At 35.2% G+C, this 20,731-nt stretch overlaps 1 protein-coding gene across 2 annotated transcripts in view; it reads left to right on the forward strand.

The window, feature by feature from the left end:
- The window catches only part of LOC149565469 (zinc finger FYVE domain protein), a 190,501-nt gene that overhangs the window by 123,646 nt on the left and 46,124 nt on the right, over positions 1 to 20,731 (forward strand). For both annotated transcript variants that reach the window (XM_089819008.1, XM_089819006.1), the window contains exons 28-29: positions 1,008 to 1,373; positions 8,774 to 8,875. In XM_089819008.1, the coding sequence (XP_089675134.1) occupies positions 1,008 to 1,373; positions 8,774 to 8,875 (468 nt within the window). The remainder of the gene's footprint in view (positions 1 to 1,007; positions 1,374 to 8,773; positions 8,876 to 20,731) is intronic.

The raw sequence follows: 20,731 nt of genomic DNA on the forward strand, positions 1-20,731 counted from the left end.
AACTCAAGCTCGATGGAACTGCTAGTGACAACCTTGACAATAGAAGGGACTCAGGGACTTACGCAGATTGACAAGAAAACATGCTTCAATTACTATCATCTAGTAAAAGCTACAAACAACCTGCCAAAGATTCAGAATTTGTTTGATTGAGGTTACCAGTTTATGAGAAATCCGAAAAGAGGGAGACTCAAAATTAACTACAACTATATTTAATTTCAAATACACTTTTGTGATAATTGTTGGGTGCTTGAGGCCTTAGGTATTTGTATTTTTATTGATTTTGGGAATCACTGTAGGAGCCATTTCTAAACTTTTAGAATTTATATTCAGATTGGTGCAATAATTTCTACTATCATGGAAAATGGTTACATAGTCTCAACTTGTTATGGAGTTGAACTATGTTATGGAGTTGCAGGCTTGCAGCAAATCAAAGAAATGAATTTTCTTGGAATGAACACTTTTAGGGTTTTCAACTGAATGATCATTCCTTATATTGATCACTAATAATATATATCACCTATATTTTTTCTACTTTTTGTTATAGTTGTTTTCACATGTATTCAACATCTATGTTTTCTCAAGAGCTTTTTACTTAGGGTGTAAATTTAGGTTTCACAAGCTGAATGTTCATTCACTCTTTTTTATTTTGTTCCATTCCTCACTAAAATGCTAAAAGATCATTTCTTGGAGGTAATGAAGCTTACAGCCTTTACAGGTATAGCTTGTGGAACTGCTGTGCACACACTACAAATTCAGTTGTTATGATTATGGTCAAATATATTGCCCATGATTGGAATAATCCTTGAGGATATAAATCTTATATCATATGAATTCACCTGTATTATTGTGTTTTCTGTTTCTTTAATTGTCTGTTTTCAAAGTATGGCAAGGCAGGTTGTACTTATACAAGGGTAGTAGAAAACTGTTAGCATGTATGCTGAATAATCCTGAAGTAATTTTCAAAAGAATATTTGTGACATATCCTACTGATATACCTTTTTTTCCAGTATGCACGTGGGGAGATACTTGAATTCATGTTTAGACATGGGCATTATAAAGATGCATGCTTGCTTTTCTTTCCTCCAAATGCTGTTCCTGCACCTCCACAATCTTCTGTGCACCAGCAACCAACTGCATCTTCATTGCCACAAAGGCAGGATTCAGTAGCAACAGATTATGGGACAATTGATGATCTTTGTGAGTTATGCATTGGCCATGGAGCTATGCCTGTGTTAGAGCATGTTATTGCAACGAGAAGTATTGGATCTAGTACACAGGAGACAGCTGTGAATCAACACACAGCTAATGCTTTAACCCGTATCTGCAATTACTGTGAAACACATCGCAATTTCAACCATTTATATAGATTTCAGGTTTGTATATCATCCTTTTATGAAAGATATATCACTATAGGTATCTTTATTTGTTGTATCGCATCCTTATATGAAAATCATACACTGTAGGTATCTTTATTTGCTGGATTGGTTATTTCTTTTAATATACTTCTATATAGCTCTATATTTTTTTTTGGAGAGATGTTATTGATATTTCATCAAGTAGCATTAAATATGCAACAAATTAACAACAATGTTACAATTAAACTATCTTTCTATATTTTTCTGAAATAGTAGCATCTAGAAAATGTATTATGTCTAAATCAAGGCAAGCTGTTTTATTTTTCCTTAACAAATATGTGGCAGGCATATAAGGTGTAGAACATTCAACTATCTACAATTCTTGTATTTTTCATTGGAAAAACAATTTCGTAATTTGAGATATTTAGTTAATTTTTTTAGTTTTCAATGGAATTTTCCTATATCTAAATAACAATTCAATGTACAGTATTTCTTTACAAATTTGTAGATCTACAAGAGAGTACAAGTAGATAACTCTTTTGGATAGTGGAAATATTACTCTGTGCGGCAGTCCTGCTCAATCTACTCAATTATTTTGAAGGCTTTGGACATTCTTCTATTCATTCATACATTTTAGATTTATATTTAAAAGTAATTAATCAAACAAATAAGAAACACCACAAGCATAAGAAAGAACACCAAGATTTATATTTAAAAGTAATTAATCAAACAAATAAGAAACTCGTGATATTGCTATCATTATTTAACTGTGTGATTTTGAGTCAAACTCATTGACCCATGATTCATGTGTAGTGATTCAACATGAATCCATCTCTCATGAGAATAAATGGAACACTTAGCACTCATTGGATCTAGGTGATGCTCACAAGAGTGAAGCAATAGGACTTCTTGGGAGGTCACCCATCCCAGTACTACTCTAGTCTGAGTGTGCTTAACTATGGAGTTTCTTCCATGGTTAAACCCAAAGCTTGCAACCCCATTTGCAAAACCTTCACTAAGTGTTGTGCCTTATGAACCATTCATTAGAAAGCCCCTTAAGCTCATCAATTGATAAGTAGGAGTTAATTTCCATAGCAATTCAAATTGTGATATTGCTATTAGGATTTAATTGTGTGATTTTGAGTCAAACTCATTGACCCATGTTTCATGAGTAGTGATTCAGCATGAATCCATCTCTCATGAGAATAAATGGAACACTTAGCACTCACATGAGATGAGTACTAAGTTATCTTGTTAGGGATAGTTGATGCACAAAACTTCCTTGCTTCATCGTAGTTATTGTCCTTGTCTTTTGCACTTGTAGAAATCTATAAACATATTTTTGATTCCATCCCGATCATTGGTGATATGTATCCAATCAAATATCTTGCTAATATTTTCTTTGGTTTGCTAACTCCTCATCATGTTGAAGAAGAATTTAGACCCCTTGTCTCCATTCTTCATCCAGTTGGGTTTTGATTGGATTCTTATTCCTCTAATCTTTTGATTTTGTAATTTGTTAAGAGTAATTCTAACTTCGACCAGATTATTATTGTTGCCAATGTTTGTGGGGTTGTATATTTATTATTATCTCAAAAAGTTTATATTTCAAGATAGATTCTATGCTCCTTTTATCAAAGGCTTTCTTTTTGCCTAGCATATCTTCCATCTATTAATGCTCATAGTCCACCTATCAATATCTGAAACATCTTTGAGCATCCATTGGTTAATCCTCCTAAGCACAAGGATTACATCACAACAGTCCTCATCCTTAACCAAATCCACGTTGAGCAGGAACTATTATATTTACAGTGCATTTGAGCTTCTTGATTGAGGATATAAACTGCCTTAGTTTTTCTTAAAATTGATAGAGATTGTTTTATTGACATTCAAGTTAAATTTTCCATTTCTTGCATGGAGTTTATCTTCGTTGCATTGAACATTATTGCAACTTCAAAGTCAAAACCACTCCAACATACAATATTGCCACCTACCCAATAATAGAAGAACATATTCCAAGGTTCAGCAAATAAACCCTAAACTGGTCTTCACATACATGTCCTCTAAGTCTTCAACTTGCACACTCTTCCCTTTGTTCCACTTCTGCAAATCCTTTCTTGCAACAAACAACTCTTGACTTTGCCTCTTCGCATCCTTCCTTGGTGTACATAGCTTTGTTTCCCACTCTAATCTCTAACCCCTTGAGAATCCTTGAACTCAACTCGTCTACCAAAATTTAGGTTCCTCATATCGAGTTCTACATTTTGTAAAGGAATCAGGGAAATCTTTCCGCTATCCTTCTCAACAGTAAATACATTTTTAACACAATCACGCATTGCCCTGCCATCATACTGCCAAGGTCTACCAAGTGATATGTGACAGCTACTCATCTCAACAATATCACACAACACCTGATTCACATACTGCCCAATCTGAAAATTAACAAGACACTGCTACCTCACTTCCAAAGCATGTTCATCTTGCAACCAACCAATCCTATAAGGACAAGGATGTCTTGCCCTCTTCAAACCATGTTTTTGAACCATCTCCTCAACAACTAGGTTATCAATACTACCACCATCCGCAATCACATTCCAATATGTGCCTCCAAACTTACATTGAGCCCTAAACAAATTTCTCCTTTGTCAAGGTTCCAACATCTTCTTACCAAGCAACACTCGCTGAACCAACAAGTTCTCTTTTCGCTTGGGCTCATTCACCATGTAGTCAACCTCATTCACCACAACCATTCTTCGATGACTAGCCTTTTGGGAACATTTAAAAGATCTATGTCCTTCACCACATCTAAAACAAGTACCCTTAAATCCACCTCTACCTTCTCTTTTCCTTTGTTCAATAGGTTTCGGTTCATTGTCAGCAATCTGTTTATCCTTTACCGAGTGATTTTGTTTCTCTTTCCATTGAGAACTACCTTGATGTCTTCTCTTCAACTTATCTTTTGCCTTTAGACCATACTGATAAGCATCCTCAACCGAATCGATCTTCAACATACCAATCTCATCCTGATATTGAATCTCAAACCATAAATATATCTGGCCACCTTTTTCTTAGAAAGTTCTCTATGTCTAGACATAATAGTCAACTTGTAGAACTCCTCGGTATAGTCCTTCGCAAACATATCTATCCGTTTCAGACTATGCAATCTCTTAAACAATTCAAGTTCATAATCAACTTGAATGAAATTTGCCTTCAATTTTGTCACCATCAATCTCCATCCAGTGACTTTCAATTCATCTTCTTCTCGATCTCTTTGCAATTCTTTCCACCATAAGGTAGCATGTCGTTTCAACTTAGTCTGTGCCAACCTCGCTTTGAGCAAATCAACAATATCTTCTAACTCAAAGTAATCTTCCAATTCACCAATCCAATCAATCAAGTCTTCAGGATTCAAAGTCCTTGAGAAATTAGAAACATCCATCTTATGCTTCAGCTTCAATTGAGCTTTAGATCTGTCCAAATGACTAGTTCTATCTTCCACAGATCTTTACATCCGATTGGTTATGTCTTCATCACTAGATCCACCAACCTCAAAGTCTTTAACAACTTCCTCATAACTATCTATAGTACCCACATTCCTCGGTACGCTAGCTATAGCTCTCATGATCTTAGCAACCATATCTTTCTTCAACTCCATCTCAGATCTGAAATCTGATCTAACGTTCTCTATTTTTTTAGTCTCTACAGTGTTACAGAGATCTGCAATCGCCCTAGGGTCCAATCTTCTTTGAGTCATCCTTCAAGATCTTTGAAAACCCTTTGCTACAAATCCAACCTGAGCACCTTGTGACAACCTGAGTTGTTTGCAAGTCAGATCACAACTTGCTACCTCACACAACAACAAGAAAGTCTCACAAATCTAGGACATGGATCTGCAATAAGAATTTTAGGAAATCCCCACAACCACGCTCCAATAATCACCAACCAGATCAAACCTTCGCTCTGATACCACCTGACGCAGTGCAAGGCTGAGTGAACCCCTAGTTTAGTGACCAAGATCCTAACAACAACCACACAAGAGAAACACAACACAAGATAGATCTGATAGATAATCCAACTCTTTATTCATCAAATAATTGATTACATGCGATGTGTCAGGCTGTAAGGCCTTCCCAAATACAAAGCAATTATAGTAGTAGTTTTGCAAGACCTCACAGATCCAAACTTGTGCTCGCAAGCCACCAAGTAATCTCCTTCTTTCCTAACCCCAAACTCAGCTACTAGCTTTGCTCACAATTCGTCACTCCAGATTCCTTCCTTGATTCTTTGCTACCCAATGCCTTGACTCTATTGAATCTATTGCTTAAAACATTACCCAAACCTCTCTTTATACTTGCACAGCCACAAGTCGGCTTGTTACAAATAGAATCATCTAGAACCCAAATAAACATAATATGCCTTAGCCAGCTTACAACAATCATTACATGCACATAGGAGAAAGAAACATGATCCTAAATAGGTTCTCACACATCCCACGATCAATCCATGTCACAACACACACAACAGATATTAAATGCACCAAGTCGGCCAATCAAATCTCCCATGAACACCTTTCGGTGAGCAAAGCCATCGAGCATTAGCAGCAATCACCGAGCACGCCAAGTATACCCAACAAGCACGCCCATCGAGCTTCCACAGGCATCACTGAGCACTAGTTCCACCGAGTAGAACATCAACCAAGCACCACAATCATCACCACGCTCCTTTAGTCATTGAGTCCCTTGGGTGAAACTACAACCAAGAACTACCCCGATAATGACCAAGTCCTCCGACTCCAAAGTCAAAACCACTCCAGCATATAGGGTTGCCACCTACTCTAGGATGCTCTTGCATCAAAAGAGAAAGCCTTGGGGACCAAGTTCACATAAGGGCCCACAAAAGTCATGACAAGGGACTTAGGATTCCTCTTTGAGAGAATAGGACAATCTTTCCTAAGATGTTGTAGAGAAAGTAAGCATTAATTGTGGCTAGCATTTCCACTTTGTATATAAAGCTATTCTCATTTGGAGAGATTTCAATTCTTTTTGGGACCTTGACTTTTGGTGTGACCAAGAGCAAAATGTCGTCCATCCTAAGAGGGTTGCCAATGGAAGCAAGGATTTGGGGGATAAATGACGACAAGAGGGGAGGAACGTTCTTGATGGTGAGCCATTGAGGGCTAGGTAAAGTCAATAATACATCATTAAAAATATCAGAGGATCATTTATGGGCCCTATTGAGCAATATTCCAAAATTCTTTACTTGTAACAATGTTTTCCATCTTACATTCTTTGAAGAAAAATAATGAATAAGCCTACATAAGGAGATCTGAACACCGAGTTTATGTAACCAAAGATTCCTAAGCAAGTCATCCAAAAAATTCTTTGCTAGAGCTTTGCTAATATCTATAGCATCAAGGAGAATTGATACATTCTACAATTTTACTTTTTCTTTACAAAGTATTTCAAGCAAATCTTGTTTTGGTGAGTGAAGATAGTTTTAATGAAGAGGATGGACAATTAACATCTCTGCATTCTTTGTATCTCATGTCACAAGAAACCATAGAAAAAAACATGTCTAGAGTCTGGCAACTTACTTCCTTGCTGGTAACTGCTTCCTTGAAAGACTTGGTTGGGCGGTTGTTGAATGACAGATGAACATATTATTCAAGCCTAGCACAACATCCGACAGAAATGCCGAGTAGGGTGAAACTACATTGTTTTGAATGCTCCAATAAATGCACCTCCAGAGACACAACACAGCAATAGGGAAAACAATTAACATACAATGAGAAAGAAGAAACACATCAAGATCAAGAAGACCACTTATGTGGCCAGAAAGTCATGGTAATCACAGCCCCAGTCTTTGACATGGCCCAAGCCCTGTTATGGCTGAACTCAAATAATAAATTATATATGTTATATGATTAAGATGATTGAGAAAATATATTTTTTAGCTCTAGTAGTAATGAATGAATTTGTGAATTGTATGTTCAATGATTGTCTAACATGATTTAAGGTCTCAACAAGGATCTATCTTGCTCTTAATTCTTTGGGTAAAGTTATATCCATAACAATGTGATGTTCCTTGTTTCTTACTTGAATTTGTGATTTTATGTCAAAAAATAGGTCAATCTTTAAAGGGGACATTACAAAAAAGTTATACTCTGATCTTCTAGATTTCTAATTGGAAACAATTTTCCATTTCATGTCCTTTGGGAGAATCAAGTAGGTCACTCTAGCACCACATCTGGCTGCTCCACACATGGGATTGAAGACACCCATGTGGGTTTTTGCATTGGAAACCATTTATGATTTATGTGTGATAGACACCAAGGGAGCTTATGTCATTTTTCCTAAGTATAGAGAATGGTATAGAGTCTAAAGAGGTCTTCAAATTTTTATTATTAGGAAAGTATAGAAAATCCAACAGGAATTCCCACACAGTTAAGTGATGGCATCAAGCATCCTGCCACCATGAAGCTAGGCCGATTTTTTTTAATGTTTTAGGATGGAGTAATCTACAGCAACATAACCAATGCCAAAGCACATGTTGCACTGGAAAGCAATACCTTCATGGTTGAATGGTTCCTTCCAAAGATACTTAGCCACTTTAAATTCAATATTAGTTACAAATTCATTATAAATATCCTCCTCAAAAAGGAGGTGAGAACAAGTTGTATGACAGAAATTGGAATTCACATTCCTGAAAAAAATTACTGAAAGTTTTCAATAAATGAGAAGGATGATATAGTCCAAAACTAGAAGGGAAGATTAGTAAGCCTTAGCTGGGTTCATGTACTTGAAAATATATCATCAAGGGATTACCATCTGGAAATGAAGGCTTCATGATAGTGAATGCTTCACAAAACTAGATCCCATCATATTAAAATGAAATGTACGATCTCTGTGGATCAAACATTGTGGTCATAATGCCCCCAAATAATTATATGTTAACTTTATTAAATTAATTGGTGAATTTGTCCAAAAAGTAATTTGATAGCTGTTTTCTTTATGTTTTGTGTGGTTTTATGTGTTTATAAATTTAAACGTTTTAAAATACTGATTAAATGCCGTCTTTCTGCCTCTAGCTTATAAAATTATGTATGCAAATCTGTTGCCCTATTTTTGTTGTACAGATGTATGTTGTCAATCCCACATATCATATTATGGTTGGCGTTTATCTGAAATATTCTTCTTAGCATCTTGTATATTTGGTCCATTTTTTGTCATTTCTTGTTTCTGAGGTCTGCTGTGTCATTTGACAGAGGTTGAGTTAAATAGAAATCACCTTCGTGCACAAAAATAACTGTAATTATTTATCAGAGAAGAAAATATTACCCTCTCTCACTCATGCTCTACGTTGTTTTACTGTGATCTAAATGGCTAGTGCTTAAATGACATTTTTCATTGTTTCTGCAGGTTTTAAGAAAAGACCATGTTGCTGCAGGCCTCTGTTGTATTCAACTCTTTCTCAATTCAGCTCACCAAGAACAAGCACTTAAGCATCTGGAGCATGCAAAGGTTGTAAATTTTTAAGTAAAGATCACTTTTTTGGCTATACAGCTAGTAAATGAAAATACTCCTGATTTATTGTAGTATGCTAGTGCTGGTCATGAAATAAATATTGCTCTTATAGTTTTTTCCTTTTAAATCTTAGGAAATGGCAATTTTAATGAAAACTCGTTTAAATTAGTCTCCAACAGAGTGTCTGGTATTGGGGAATGAGTCTTGGGCAATGGGCTAACTATTTTGTTTTTCCTAATTTTTAGTGATAATTGGCAGAAAGTAATTAGCGTGATATATAAAATTGATATTTAAAAACTTAATTACAAAGGATAGTATAAATGTTTGCATTTTATCAGTAATGATAAAGTATTGGCTCAGAAATAGGGATTTGGGTAGGTTTGTATGGTCTTTCTTTTTTCTAGTTGAATACATTGTATGTATGTCTGTACATAAACTATACAAAATACATAAATATAATTTTATACATGTTTTAGCCTAAAGATAAGAATTAACTCCAGATGATTGCATAACAGTTATTAGCCGTAGCAAGAGTGCGAGTCAAAATAAAAATTATACAAGATCTTTTGTACATATCTAATTTAGGTAAGCTCCAAAACATAGTTGTTACCTCAATCTAAGTTACCAGGTTTTTTGATTTTACTACGTATTAAGCAAAAACTTGATCTTGGTTCAGGTTTGGATCTAAGATGGCTTGGGAAGGTATGCATAGGGGCTGAGGCAGGACATTGGGTAAATCTAGGTAGTTTTGGCAAAAAAACTTGAATGTGAATTCCAATTAACTATTCCATCTAAAAACCGCTATCTTATAATCAAATGATAATTACAATTAAATACTTCCATTACTTTTAAATTAGGGCATCATTTACCACGAATTTAATTAGGGCTTCCTCGACGACGGATACAATTAGGGCTTTCGATACCACGGATTCAATTAGGGCTTCCAATACCACAGTATCTTTTAAGGTTCCAACTGTCATACAATCAATTAGGGCTTCAGATTTCTTTTCCTTTCGATTACCTATCTGTGATAGTAACTCAAGATTAGAAAGTATACTTATATTCGTTATTCATACATATGAAAGTAAAATGATGATAACAATGAAATACTTCAATTTAATCTTACCTCATAAATAAAAATGATAGTACTTGTTTCTGATAAACAATTGAATGCATGGCTTATCTTTGTCTGACGCATAACCAACATCTTGAGAGAGGTGAAATATTGTCAGGGGCTTAACCACCCAACCTCGGACCACAATATGTCCCCACACGATCTCTAACGAGAAAGGCTCTCCCTACCCGAAATTGACAGGGAACATCATTCCATCCACTGGGCATTGTGATGTATAACACGCTATACAACTTGGCAACAGGAGATCACCATAACAGGAATTTGTATGAGCTAATAAATATTAGTTTGTTTATATATATAAATGTTTAGATTATTGATTTCATTCTTGCATTTCTTGTTCACAGGTTCATCTACACCTCACCATAATCAGGCCATTAGGCCGGTGATTCCTTGGTGCCTGAACATTTAACCTTTACTGATTTAACATGTACCTTATTCACCCTATTATAGCTCTAAGCCTGGCAAATTCTTTGGTACTCTGTTCATGAATTCATGTCCCGATAATAGCATTCCAGACCTCATAAAAATACAGAGCAGCATTGAGAGTTTATAGCCGAATAGTTTAACTATGGAAGCCAGTAATAAAAGAAATGATTGGTCACCTCTTAAATTGTTTGAACATTAGAGTCAATACTTTCCAATGAAAAGGCAATGGTATATAGTCAACACATATTATATCAAGAGAGTCTGAGAAGATGGAGCCTGATGAATGTATAAACAGCAATCTTGTGGCAGACATTTACATATAGTTTTTCAAAGTGTTGTCTAAAGGAACCATGGATCAGAAAGATAAAGACGAACAACAGAGACGTTCATACATATCGCACATAATAGAAGCTTAAACAAAATCAGAGAAATATACGATGAATATGCCATCCTGGATACATATATTTGATATACTACCAACGATGAAGACTAAGGCAAATAAGACACTAGGTAATAAACAAAGTATCAAAACCTTCAAATATTTGTTGTGATAAAGCCACGTCATGTATTTCCAAAGCAGCATAAATGTATTTATGAACCAGCGTACATATATTTATAGAGCGATAACATATTCTATCATATGTGGAATCTTTTGAGTTCAAACCATTATAGAGGAAAATAATGAAAGAGTTTAATCAATAAACAACCCATGTCATCAAAGATTTCCACGATACCTTCAGACATATATATGGAACTAGCGTATCAGCATGTATATTAAGAGGCCAGAGCATTGGGACGGCAATCACAATACATTACAAGTGATATGATTGTCGTTTTATAACCTTCTATCAACTTCAAGTTTGTTCCAAGTCATCAGCAAAGAGTCTAATCATAATAGATTCTCGATAACAGACAAATGAAGCGCTAAAGGAGATTGAAGTGATAAAAAGAAAATGAAAGAACAGTCAATCTCCAATGGATATTCCAGACTCACATCCGGCTCAGAAATAGGGTGGGAGAACATGCATATATCTTTGCCTTGGCTATGGACTCAACATTTCTTAAACATGAATATCATTTCGGCATACTGGATTAAAGTGCAGATTTAGTGATTAAAGGTACAAGAACAAAACAATCATAAGCCTTACGTGACTCTTGCTTACTTTGATGCCAGTATTTTTGCCTTTCTCTCTGTTCCACAACCTTGCAAAATTGAGAATTTCCGATCAGGTATTGACATGGAGGAAAAATAAATGAACAGTTCGATCTTGAATGTGTGGCTCAATTAAAATGGAAGGCTTGACTATACAGCTTCCTACAGTTACAAGAACCTATACGATTTCAATCGACTTAAATCCCCAAGGTAATAAATCAATTAAAAAGAGAAGAGGAAATGATTAAAATGAAAAGATTATAACATAGTTCCAAATGCCAAAAAAAATAAAAATTAAATTGGTTTCCAACCCAAGATGATCATTCAGATACCAAATATTAAATTGACTAAAAGAAAAGAATAAGAAGTTGGAAAGAATTGGAAAATTAAAATTCGAAGATTATAATAATACAATTATTATAATTTGATCATTATTATAATGTACAACTATTAAATTATTATTAAATACTAATGGTGCCAAATCATTTGATTATATTTAAATGAACATTTATAAACAATTATTAAAAGTACTACGGCAAAAGGTAATTTAAAGTCCTTTAAATTATAATTTATAAATAATTTAATTATTTAAATTAATTAATTTATTAAATAAATCAATTATTTTAATTAAACTATTTATTAAAATAACTCATGCAAGTTTTGCAGATGTATTCTGGTTAGGTCCTTTACCCGTCTGCCCAGTGATGGTGACGCTCTGCCTAATTCTTTTCTGACAATGCTTCCACCCTTTCGGCATGCTCCCTGCAAGAATTTTCTCCGTATTATAAATTATATAATCATAAATAATCATGACACTTAACCTTTCATCCTAATTTCATGAATTGGCGATTAACGATCAACTAACATGTCATCTGCTCTTGAAATCATATCGACCGACTAACTTACCATTTCGCCAGATTACATCAAATTAAATTGTCAATTGACTTCATGTGAATCTCAACGGCTATATTTCAAACCAGGTCAAAAACTGGGATGTAACACCTGCTGGTGTCCTTTCGCTTTCATGTTAAATTGACACTCTTTCAGCGAATGTCCCGCTACCTGGCAGATGTCACAAAATTGTTTCTTCGGGCATGAGCCCTTCGTATGGCCATCCTCTTTGCAATCTGTGCACAAAAATTCTCTCTTCACTGTGTCTGGATTCTTTTTCAAATTCTTGAATTCTTTCATCATCTGAAGCATATCTTTCTGTAATGCTCACACCTTCTTGTTTGATTCCTCATCACTATTGCTACTTTCTGAGGATGAATCTGTTAAGAATATAGGATCTCTGATAGACAAACAATTACAAAATGTTTGTAGATAAATTCTGATTCAAATATGCAGAATGAAAGTACTTATCTTTCACTGTAATTGCAGCAAGGTTTTTGATAGTCTTCCTTCTTCAGCAACAATCACTGTATTGGATCGCTGTAATACAAATGATGTAAATAATAACAATAATATTCAATAATGTTGATCTTATATTGCAGGTACTCGAATGCCTGTTATTGATGCTTTTACTACAGTTGAATGAGCACACACACATGCGCGCGCGCGCGCACACACACACACACACACACACATATATAAATAAGAGGAGATAGACATGACTCGGAAGAGTCATGTCTCTACGTGGCCCAAAGGCCATGTAGGGACTTGCCTCTTTGGAGGCATGTTTAATTAACATGAAACTGTTTCAACGTTTGTTTAAGTATTGTTGTGCGATAACAACACAAGAGCACAATAACAATATTCATAATCAAGGCACGGGTTAGAAACTCGACATAGGCCATGAAACTTGACGCGGGTAATATGGAACCTAACGGAGACAATAGTATTTGTCATGGTTAATATGGAACCTGACAAAGCAATAATATCTGTCACAAGTAATATGAAACCTGACCAATTAACTTGGTCAATCATTATGCATATTTACTATCAATTATTCTATATGTATAACAGAGGTATATGAATACGTATATGTATGCATAAATCAATATGAATACATGTACGTATACATATGCCTCTGTGATGCATATCAGACAGTGGCATAGTTATATCTCTGTAATGTAAGGCAGATATCAGTGACAAAATACAAATGCTTATATCTCTGAAATGTATTTGCAAATAATAACATCATAGAAGATTCAAGTATTGCTTCTCCTGATGCTAAACATCAACACTCCCTCTTTAGCTAGGGAGAAGAAGAAAACATCAGTCAGAGTCATCTTATAAGCAATACTGCATGAACAGTAAATGATCTCTACTTGCACTTAAGCAATGTCTAGAGATAACACACATAATCTCTACTTGCACTTAAGCAATGTCTAGAGAAGGCCAAGTATGATCTCTACTTGCACTTAAGCAATGTCTAGAGAAGCCCAAAAATAATCAACTATTTACAAGATCGTCACCTTGTAAATAATTTTCTATAATTGAATATGTCCATGAAAGATCATCACCTTTCATTACATATAAAATAATATTAAGTAACCAGTGGAAACAAATGAACAACTCTTTTATTTCAAAAAATTTCCATTACAAATAATCATACCGAGTCTTTCTCTGAAGTTATTCAGTTTCACTTTAGCAAGAGGTTTGTTAAGGATATCAGCCGTTTGATCATTTGTAATTTTGTATATATATATTCCCATTGATGACTCTTCGATTAACCATATCTCTGATGTAATGAAATGGAATTTCAATGTGTTTAGAGCAATTGTGAAACACAGGGTTAGAGGAAAGCTTGATACAACTTTGATTATCACAATAAATCATGGTGGGCTTCAAAGGTCTTTTGAAGAGATCTGAGAGCAACTTTCGGAGCCATACTGCATTTTTGGCACCTAAGGAAGATGCAATGTACTCGGCTTCGGTAGAACTTAAGGCTACAAAAGTTTGTTTTCAACTAGTCCAAGAAATCATACCAGATCCAAGACTGAAACAATATCCTGAAGTGCTCTTGCGCTCAATAGAACTTCCAACCCAATCAGAATCTGAGTATCCAATTAGCTTAAGATTGACTTTGTCATATTTGATTCCCATTCCAATAGTGCCTTTTAGATACCTCATTAGCTACCTGCAAATGTATCTTCTTAGGTCCACACATAAACTGACTCAAGGTATGAGTTGCATAACATATGTCAGGACGTGTATTAACTAGATACATCAGGGATCCAATAATTTGTCTGTAATAAGTAAGATCCACATTTTTAGATTCATTCATATCATCTTTTAGTTTGTGTAGGTTTATCTCCATAGGTGAAGCAGTCGGTTTACATTCCATCATTCCAAACTTGGTTAATATGTCAACTATATATTTTCCCTGGTTAAGTATAATACAGTTGTCCAGCTACTAGATTTCTAACCCTAAGAAATAGTGAAGTAACTCTAGATCCTTCATTTCAAATTCAGCAGAGAGATCTTGTTTGCATTTCTCTATAAGATGTTCATCACTTGTAATTAGCAAATCATCAACATATAATGCAAAGATAACCATATCATCACCTTCAGTTTTGAAGTATAGATTTGGATCAGCTTCATTTTTGGCATATCCCAATTTCGGTAGATGATTATCTATTCTTTCATACCAGGCTTTGGGAGCCTGTTTAAGACCGTAAAGTGCTTTCTTCAATTTACAAACATGAGTCTTGCAATCAAAAATACTAAACCCTTCTGGTTGTTCAACATAAACTTCTTCAATCTTTCCATTGAGAAACGTTGTTTTGACATCCATTTGATGTACTTTCCATCTTTTAGATGTAGCAATAGCTAGGATTGTTCTGACTGAAGTATACCTGGCAACAGGGGCAAAAGTCTCATCATAATCAATGCTTTCCTTTTGAGAGAAACCTCGGGCTACAAATCTTGCCTTGTATTTTTCAATACTCCCATCTGCAACATGTTTAATCTTGAACAACCATTTGGAAGAAACAATAGATTTGTTTTTGGGTCTTGGTACAATGTCCCATACATCATTTTTCAATATAGAGTTATATTCCTCAATCATAGCTTTCTTCCAAAATTGATGTGAAAGTGCTTCTTTAACATTGGTAGGTTCAGATTTTATGAGTTCAGATAGCAGAGCAACATAACACGATTGATTCCTAGTTCTTTTGCTTTCTTGAATTACATCATCTGGTTCAACTTGATTTTCAGCTAACATTTTCCTGGCCCAAAGGGGTCTCTTCTTATTGGTATGGTTGACGTTTTCTGATTTTGTATGATTTGACATGGAAGAGATGTTAGAATTATTCTTCCTCTCAATTTCTGTAGCTTGATCTTCTTCTGAAATGGATTCATCACTAGTAATAGAAATTTTGAAGGCAGTGTCTTCTTCAAATATGACATCTCTGTTAATCTCAATTGTTCTTTGTCCAGGAATGTAAATCGTGTACCTTTTTGAAGTTTCACTATAACCAATGAATATTCCCTTTTTCTCGGAAGGCTCTAATTTGGTTCTCTTTTCTTTTGGTATGTGAATATAGACTGGACATCCAAATATTCTTAGGTGACTTAAATCTGGTTTAACATCGGTAAATACTTATTTTGAAGTGGTGTTTTCCAATATAGAGTGGGGGCAACGATTTTGAATGTAGACAGCAGTATTGGATGCTTCAGCCCAAAAGGAGTAATGAAGATTTTGATCATGTAACATGGCCCTGGCTGACTCAACTATAGATCTATTTTTTCTTTCAGCTATTCCATTCTGTTGAGGATTATAGGTACAGAACACTCCCTCTTAATCCCAACAGAAATACAAGAGTTTTTAAAAATATCAGATGTGAACTCACCCCCATTGTCAGACCTAAGGGTTTTGATCTTTTGTCCTGATCGATTTTCGACCACGGCTTTAAATTCTTTAAACTTAGATAAGATCTTAGATGACTTCTTTTGTTTTAGAAAATAAATCCATGTTCTCCTAGAGTAGTCAGATCATTCTCAGATCATTCAAGAAGCTCCACTATCTATGATCCAGGTGTTATGATTAGTGCTTAACTCACTTGAGAGAGCTACTATGAATGCATAATTTTCTTTATCTATTTTCTCATTATTTTCTTCTTTAACTTCTGCTAAAGCTGCTTGAATTTTTTGTTTTCCAGGGCATACATAGTAGGAATGACCAAGCTTATCACATTTAAAGCATCCTACTTTGGACCAATTACGATATTTGTGAGATTTGTGATTTTTTTTGTTGTCCTTCTTGTTATGCATGAACTTTCTTTTCTAATTTGATTTAGAATACAATGCTTGGATGTCACCATCTTGATTTGAAATTAAACATCTGGAGGCTAATCTGGACTCCTCTTGAGTGCATTCATTCTTTAGTTGATCAAATTTTGGAAGTTCAGGATGAGAGCTTAAACCTCTTATGAAAGTTTCCCATGATAGGGGAAGACCTCTAAGGGCAATCATACTTAATTCCTTATCATCCATTTGACTTTGCATAGTAGCAAGTTGATCTTTTAATTCAATAATTCTAAGGTAATAAGAGGTAATGGATTCTCCATTTTTTATTTTTATGTACAGTAGATCTTGTTTCAGAGTTAACAATCTACTTGTATTATTAATTTCAAATGTATTTTGAATAGTGGAGAACATATCAAATGCAGTTTTAAGATTGGCTATAAAAAGAAGTATATGATCTTTTACTGAATCTATGATAATTTTCATTGCTTTATTATTATGCGTTTTCCATGTTGCTTTCTCAGATTCATTTTCAGGCATAGGTAAATTTGTTTCAATGTGATTTTCTAATTCCATCTCTCTTAGAATTATTAATAGCCTGGTTTTCCAAGATGAAAAGTTAGATGCTTCATCTAGTCTATCTTCAATTCTTATGTGGTTCACCATCTTAATGCTTAACAAAAACTTTTCTTTCCTTTTAATTTAGACTTAGAATTTAATATTTTGTAATGGTTTTCTTATCAGTGCAACTCTAATACCATGTTAAGAATAAAAGATCTCTGATAGACAAACAATTACAAAATGTTTGTAAATAAATTCTGATTCAAATATGCAGAATGAAAGTACTTATCTTTCACTGTGATTGCAGCAAGGTCTTTGATAGTCTTCCTTCTTCATCAACGATCATTGTATTGGCTCACTGAAATACAAATGATGTAAATAATAACAATAATATTCAATAATGTTGATCTTATATTGCAGGTACTCAAATGCCTGTTATTGATGCTTTCACTGTAGTCGAATGAGCACATATACATATAAGAGGAGATAGACATGACTCCGAAGAGTCATGTCTCTACAAAGGCCACGTAGGGACATGCCTCTTCGGAGGCATGTTTAGTTAACATGAAACTGTTTCAACGTTTGTTTAAGTATTGTTGCCCGATAACAACATAAGAGCACAATAACAATATTCATAATCAAGGCATGGGTTAGAAACCCAACACAGGCCATGAAACTTGACGCGGGTAATATGGAACCCGACGGAGACAATAGTATTTGTTGCAGGTAATATGGAACCCAACAAAGCAATAATATTTGTCACAAGTAATATGAAACCCGACCAATTGACTTGGTCAATCATTATGCATATCTACTGTCAATTATTCTATATGTATAATAGAGGTATATGCATACATATATGTATGCATAAATCAATATGAATACATGTACGTATACATATGCCTCTGTGATGCATATCAGATAGTGACATAGTTATATCTTTGTAATGTAAGGCAAATATCAGTGACAGAATACAAATGCTTATATCTCTGAAATGTATTTGCAAATAATAACATCATAGAAGATTCAAGTATTGCTTCTCCTGATGCTAAACATCAATAGAATCATCTGAATCGGAGGATTTATGCTTTTTCTTCTTACTTGTCTTTTGTTCACTTTCTAAATCCACTGCACGAGTATATGTGTCGGTGTATGACGCCGGTGGTACAATCTTCATCTTCTTTTTTAGAGCCGGCCATAGCCTCTCCACAAACCACCATTTTTTCAAACCGTCCGTTGGTTGACTTTCCATCTTTCCAACCAGTTCTTTAGTCGTCTGGCATAGGCCCGGATTGTTTCATTCTTTCCTTGTTTAGTACTATATATCTCAGCCACTATTTCATTATCATCCCGAAGCAATCTGAATTCTACTATAAATTCTTTTTTAACATTCTCCCATGTATTGAGTTTCTGAGGAGTGATGTCGGAAAACCAATCTATTGCCACACCCCGTAGGGTCGTTGGGAACTGTCTGACCCAATCATCTTCATCTGTCATACCATTTGCCGTCCATATGGTTTCACATGTTTTACAATGTCGGATAGGGTCTGCTGTTGTAATATTCTCCCTTGATTTGAAACTTTGACTTGTAGAAATTTAACTTAAGGAATATTGTCAAACACTTTGTATGCAAACTCATAAAGCTGATTTCCTCAATAAATTGCTTTCCAATAAGTAGATTTACGAACAACTATGAAGTGACATTAAAATGCATAATACCCATCATAACATTTTCACAAACACTTGGCACACATTCAACAATATATGAAAAATTTGGAAACTCTTTCAATCTGCTGATAAAGGGTGATTTTTAAATGTAGATGTGCACTTACAGCTGCCTTAAAGGCTGCAACAACTATTCAGACTTGTATTCAACAATTATTAGGCAAAGTATCAAAATTTGACAGAAGAAACCTGGAATTAGTTGCCGTAGTATTTTGCAGATGTAGTCGGCAGCCTTCCAAACTTCTAATCAGCCGGAAAAACAAGTAAACTTGATACCAACACTGTTCACGCCGTACTGTAGCAAAATACTGTTCATGCCGACTGTAGCAAAAATATTGTTCATGCAGCACTATAGCAATAACTAACTTAAGATCTGCACCTCAAACCCTTGTAAATTTCTTTATGCGAACGTCCCAAATGAAACCCAGTGTATTTCCTGAAGTGAAAACACCATTGATCCTCCTGACTGTGTCTTCCAACAGCGAAGAGAATGCTAGCAACGAGGGATTCTGTCCTCCAAGCCCGATAATCAGATATCCAACAACATAACATTAATCTTCATCCAAGCATACAAAAAAAAAGCTCTTCCATTTCTTTTATAGTGTTCTCACAAGAGCTCAATCCTTCGTTTTCTCAATGTGGGATAAAACATAACTCCCTTTATGTACCTTATGTCTCCAATGTGTTATAAAAATAAAGGGAACTCTTTTAATTTAAATATTTTCCACAAACTATAGTCTATGCATTAATAAAGTTAAATATTTAAATTTAACTTTATAAAATGGCTTTATCAATGCATAACAAATCTTATCAATGATAAATAAGTTTTCCTATCGATTTTAAACAATTACCATCGACATACCACTGTGATTGAATGTCCGGCCATGTCCAAGATGACTTACTATAAATAGTAAGTATGCCCAAAGTTGCCTCAGAACCCCTCAGAAAGACCTGCAATTGAAACTGTCTAGGCCAAATGGCCTCTAAGCCCCTTTAATGTCCTAGTTAGCCTACGGGACTGTGGGGAAATAGGCTAACGACAACATCATGCTATGAATGCTAGAAAGGGAACATTACAGCTGTACCCTCACCATGAAACTTGGGTAATTTTTCTTTAGGACTTGCCATCGTTACTTTCCTTTGATTCTGAGGTACTTGTGTACCCGTGCTGTTCTGAACTCCTGCGTTGTTTTGTACACCCGCACTATTTTGTATATCAGTCTTGTTTCCAACAACCGCATTGCCTAGTGAAAGGTCTTCTTCAAGTGAGGCTGTTCTATTCTCCGCCTGTATCCGTTCGTCTGATGTATCGGGAACGAAGAGATCACTCCACGCTCATGCTCCCTCGACACTTTGAGCTGTGCGAGTTGCTTTCCTTCCGTTCGAACACTCTACCCTCGGCGTATACAGGTTTAAAAACTCTTTCGTTTCTTCCACCAAATTTAAGCGTTGTCGAGTCTCCTCTAGCAATTCCTCAACACTCCTTAGCCTACTAGGTGATTGTACTCCCTCCGTCTGTGCCTCTTCACCCCTTCGGTGCCCCTCGACAATCTGCTGAAGTCTCTGCATGCGCTCTGCTTGTTGTGCTAAAATTAAAATTTCTTGTGTTGTACGTAGTTCATCCTTATCTTTCACCTTGTTCCTATCCTTGTTAAGCAAATTC

The sequence above is a fragment of the Cupressus sempervirens genome, chromosome 3 (assembly GCF_028749045.1).
Source record: "Cupressus sempervirens isolate cs-2001-9-10 chromosome 3, ASM2874904v1, whole genome shotgun sequence".
NCBI classification, from domain to species: Eukaryota; Viridiplantae; Streptophyta; class Pinopsida; order Cupressales; family Cupressaceae; genus Cupressus; species Cupressus sempervirens.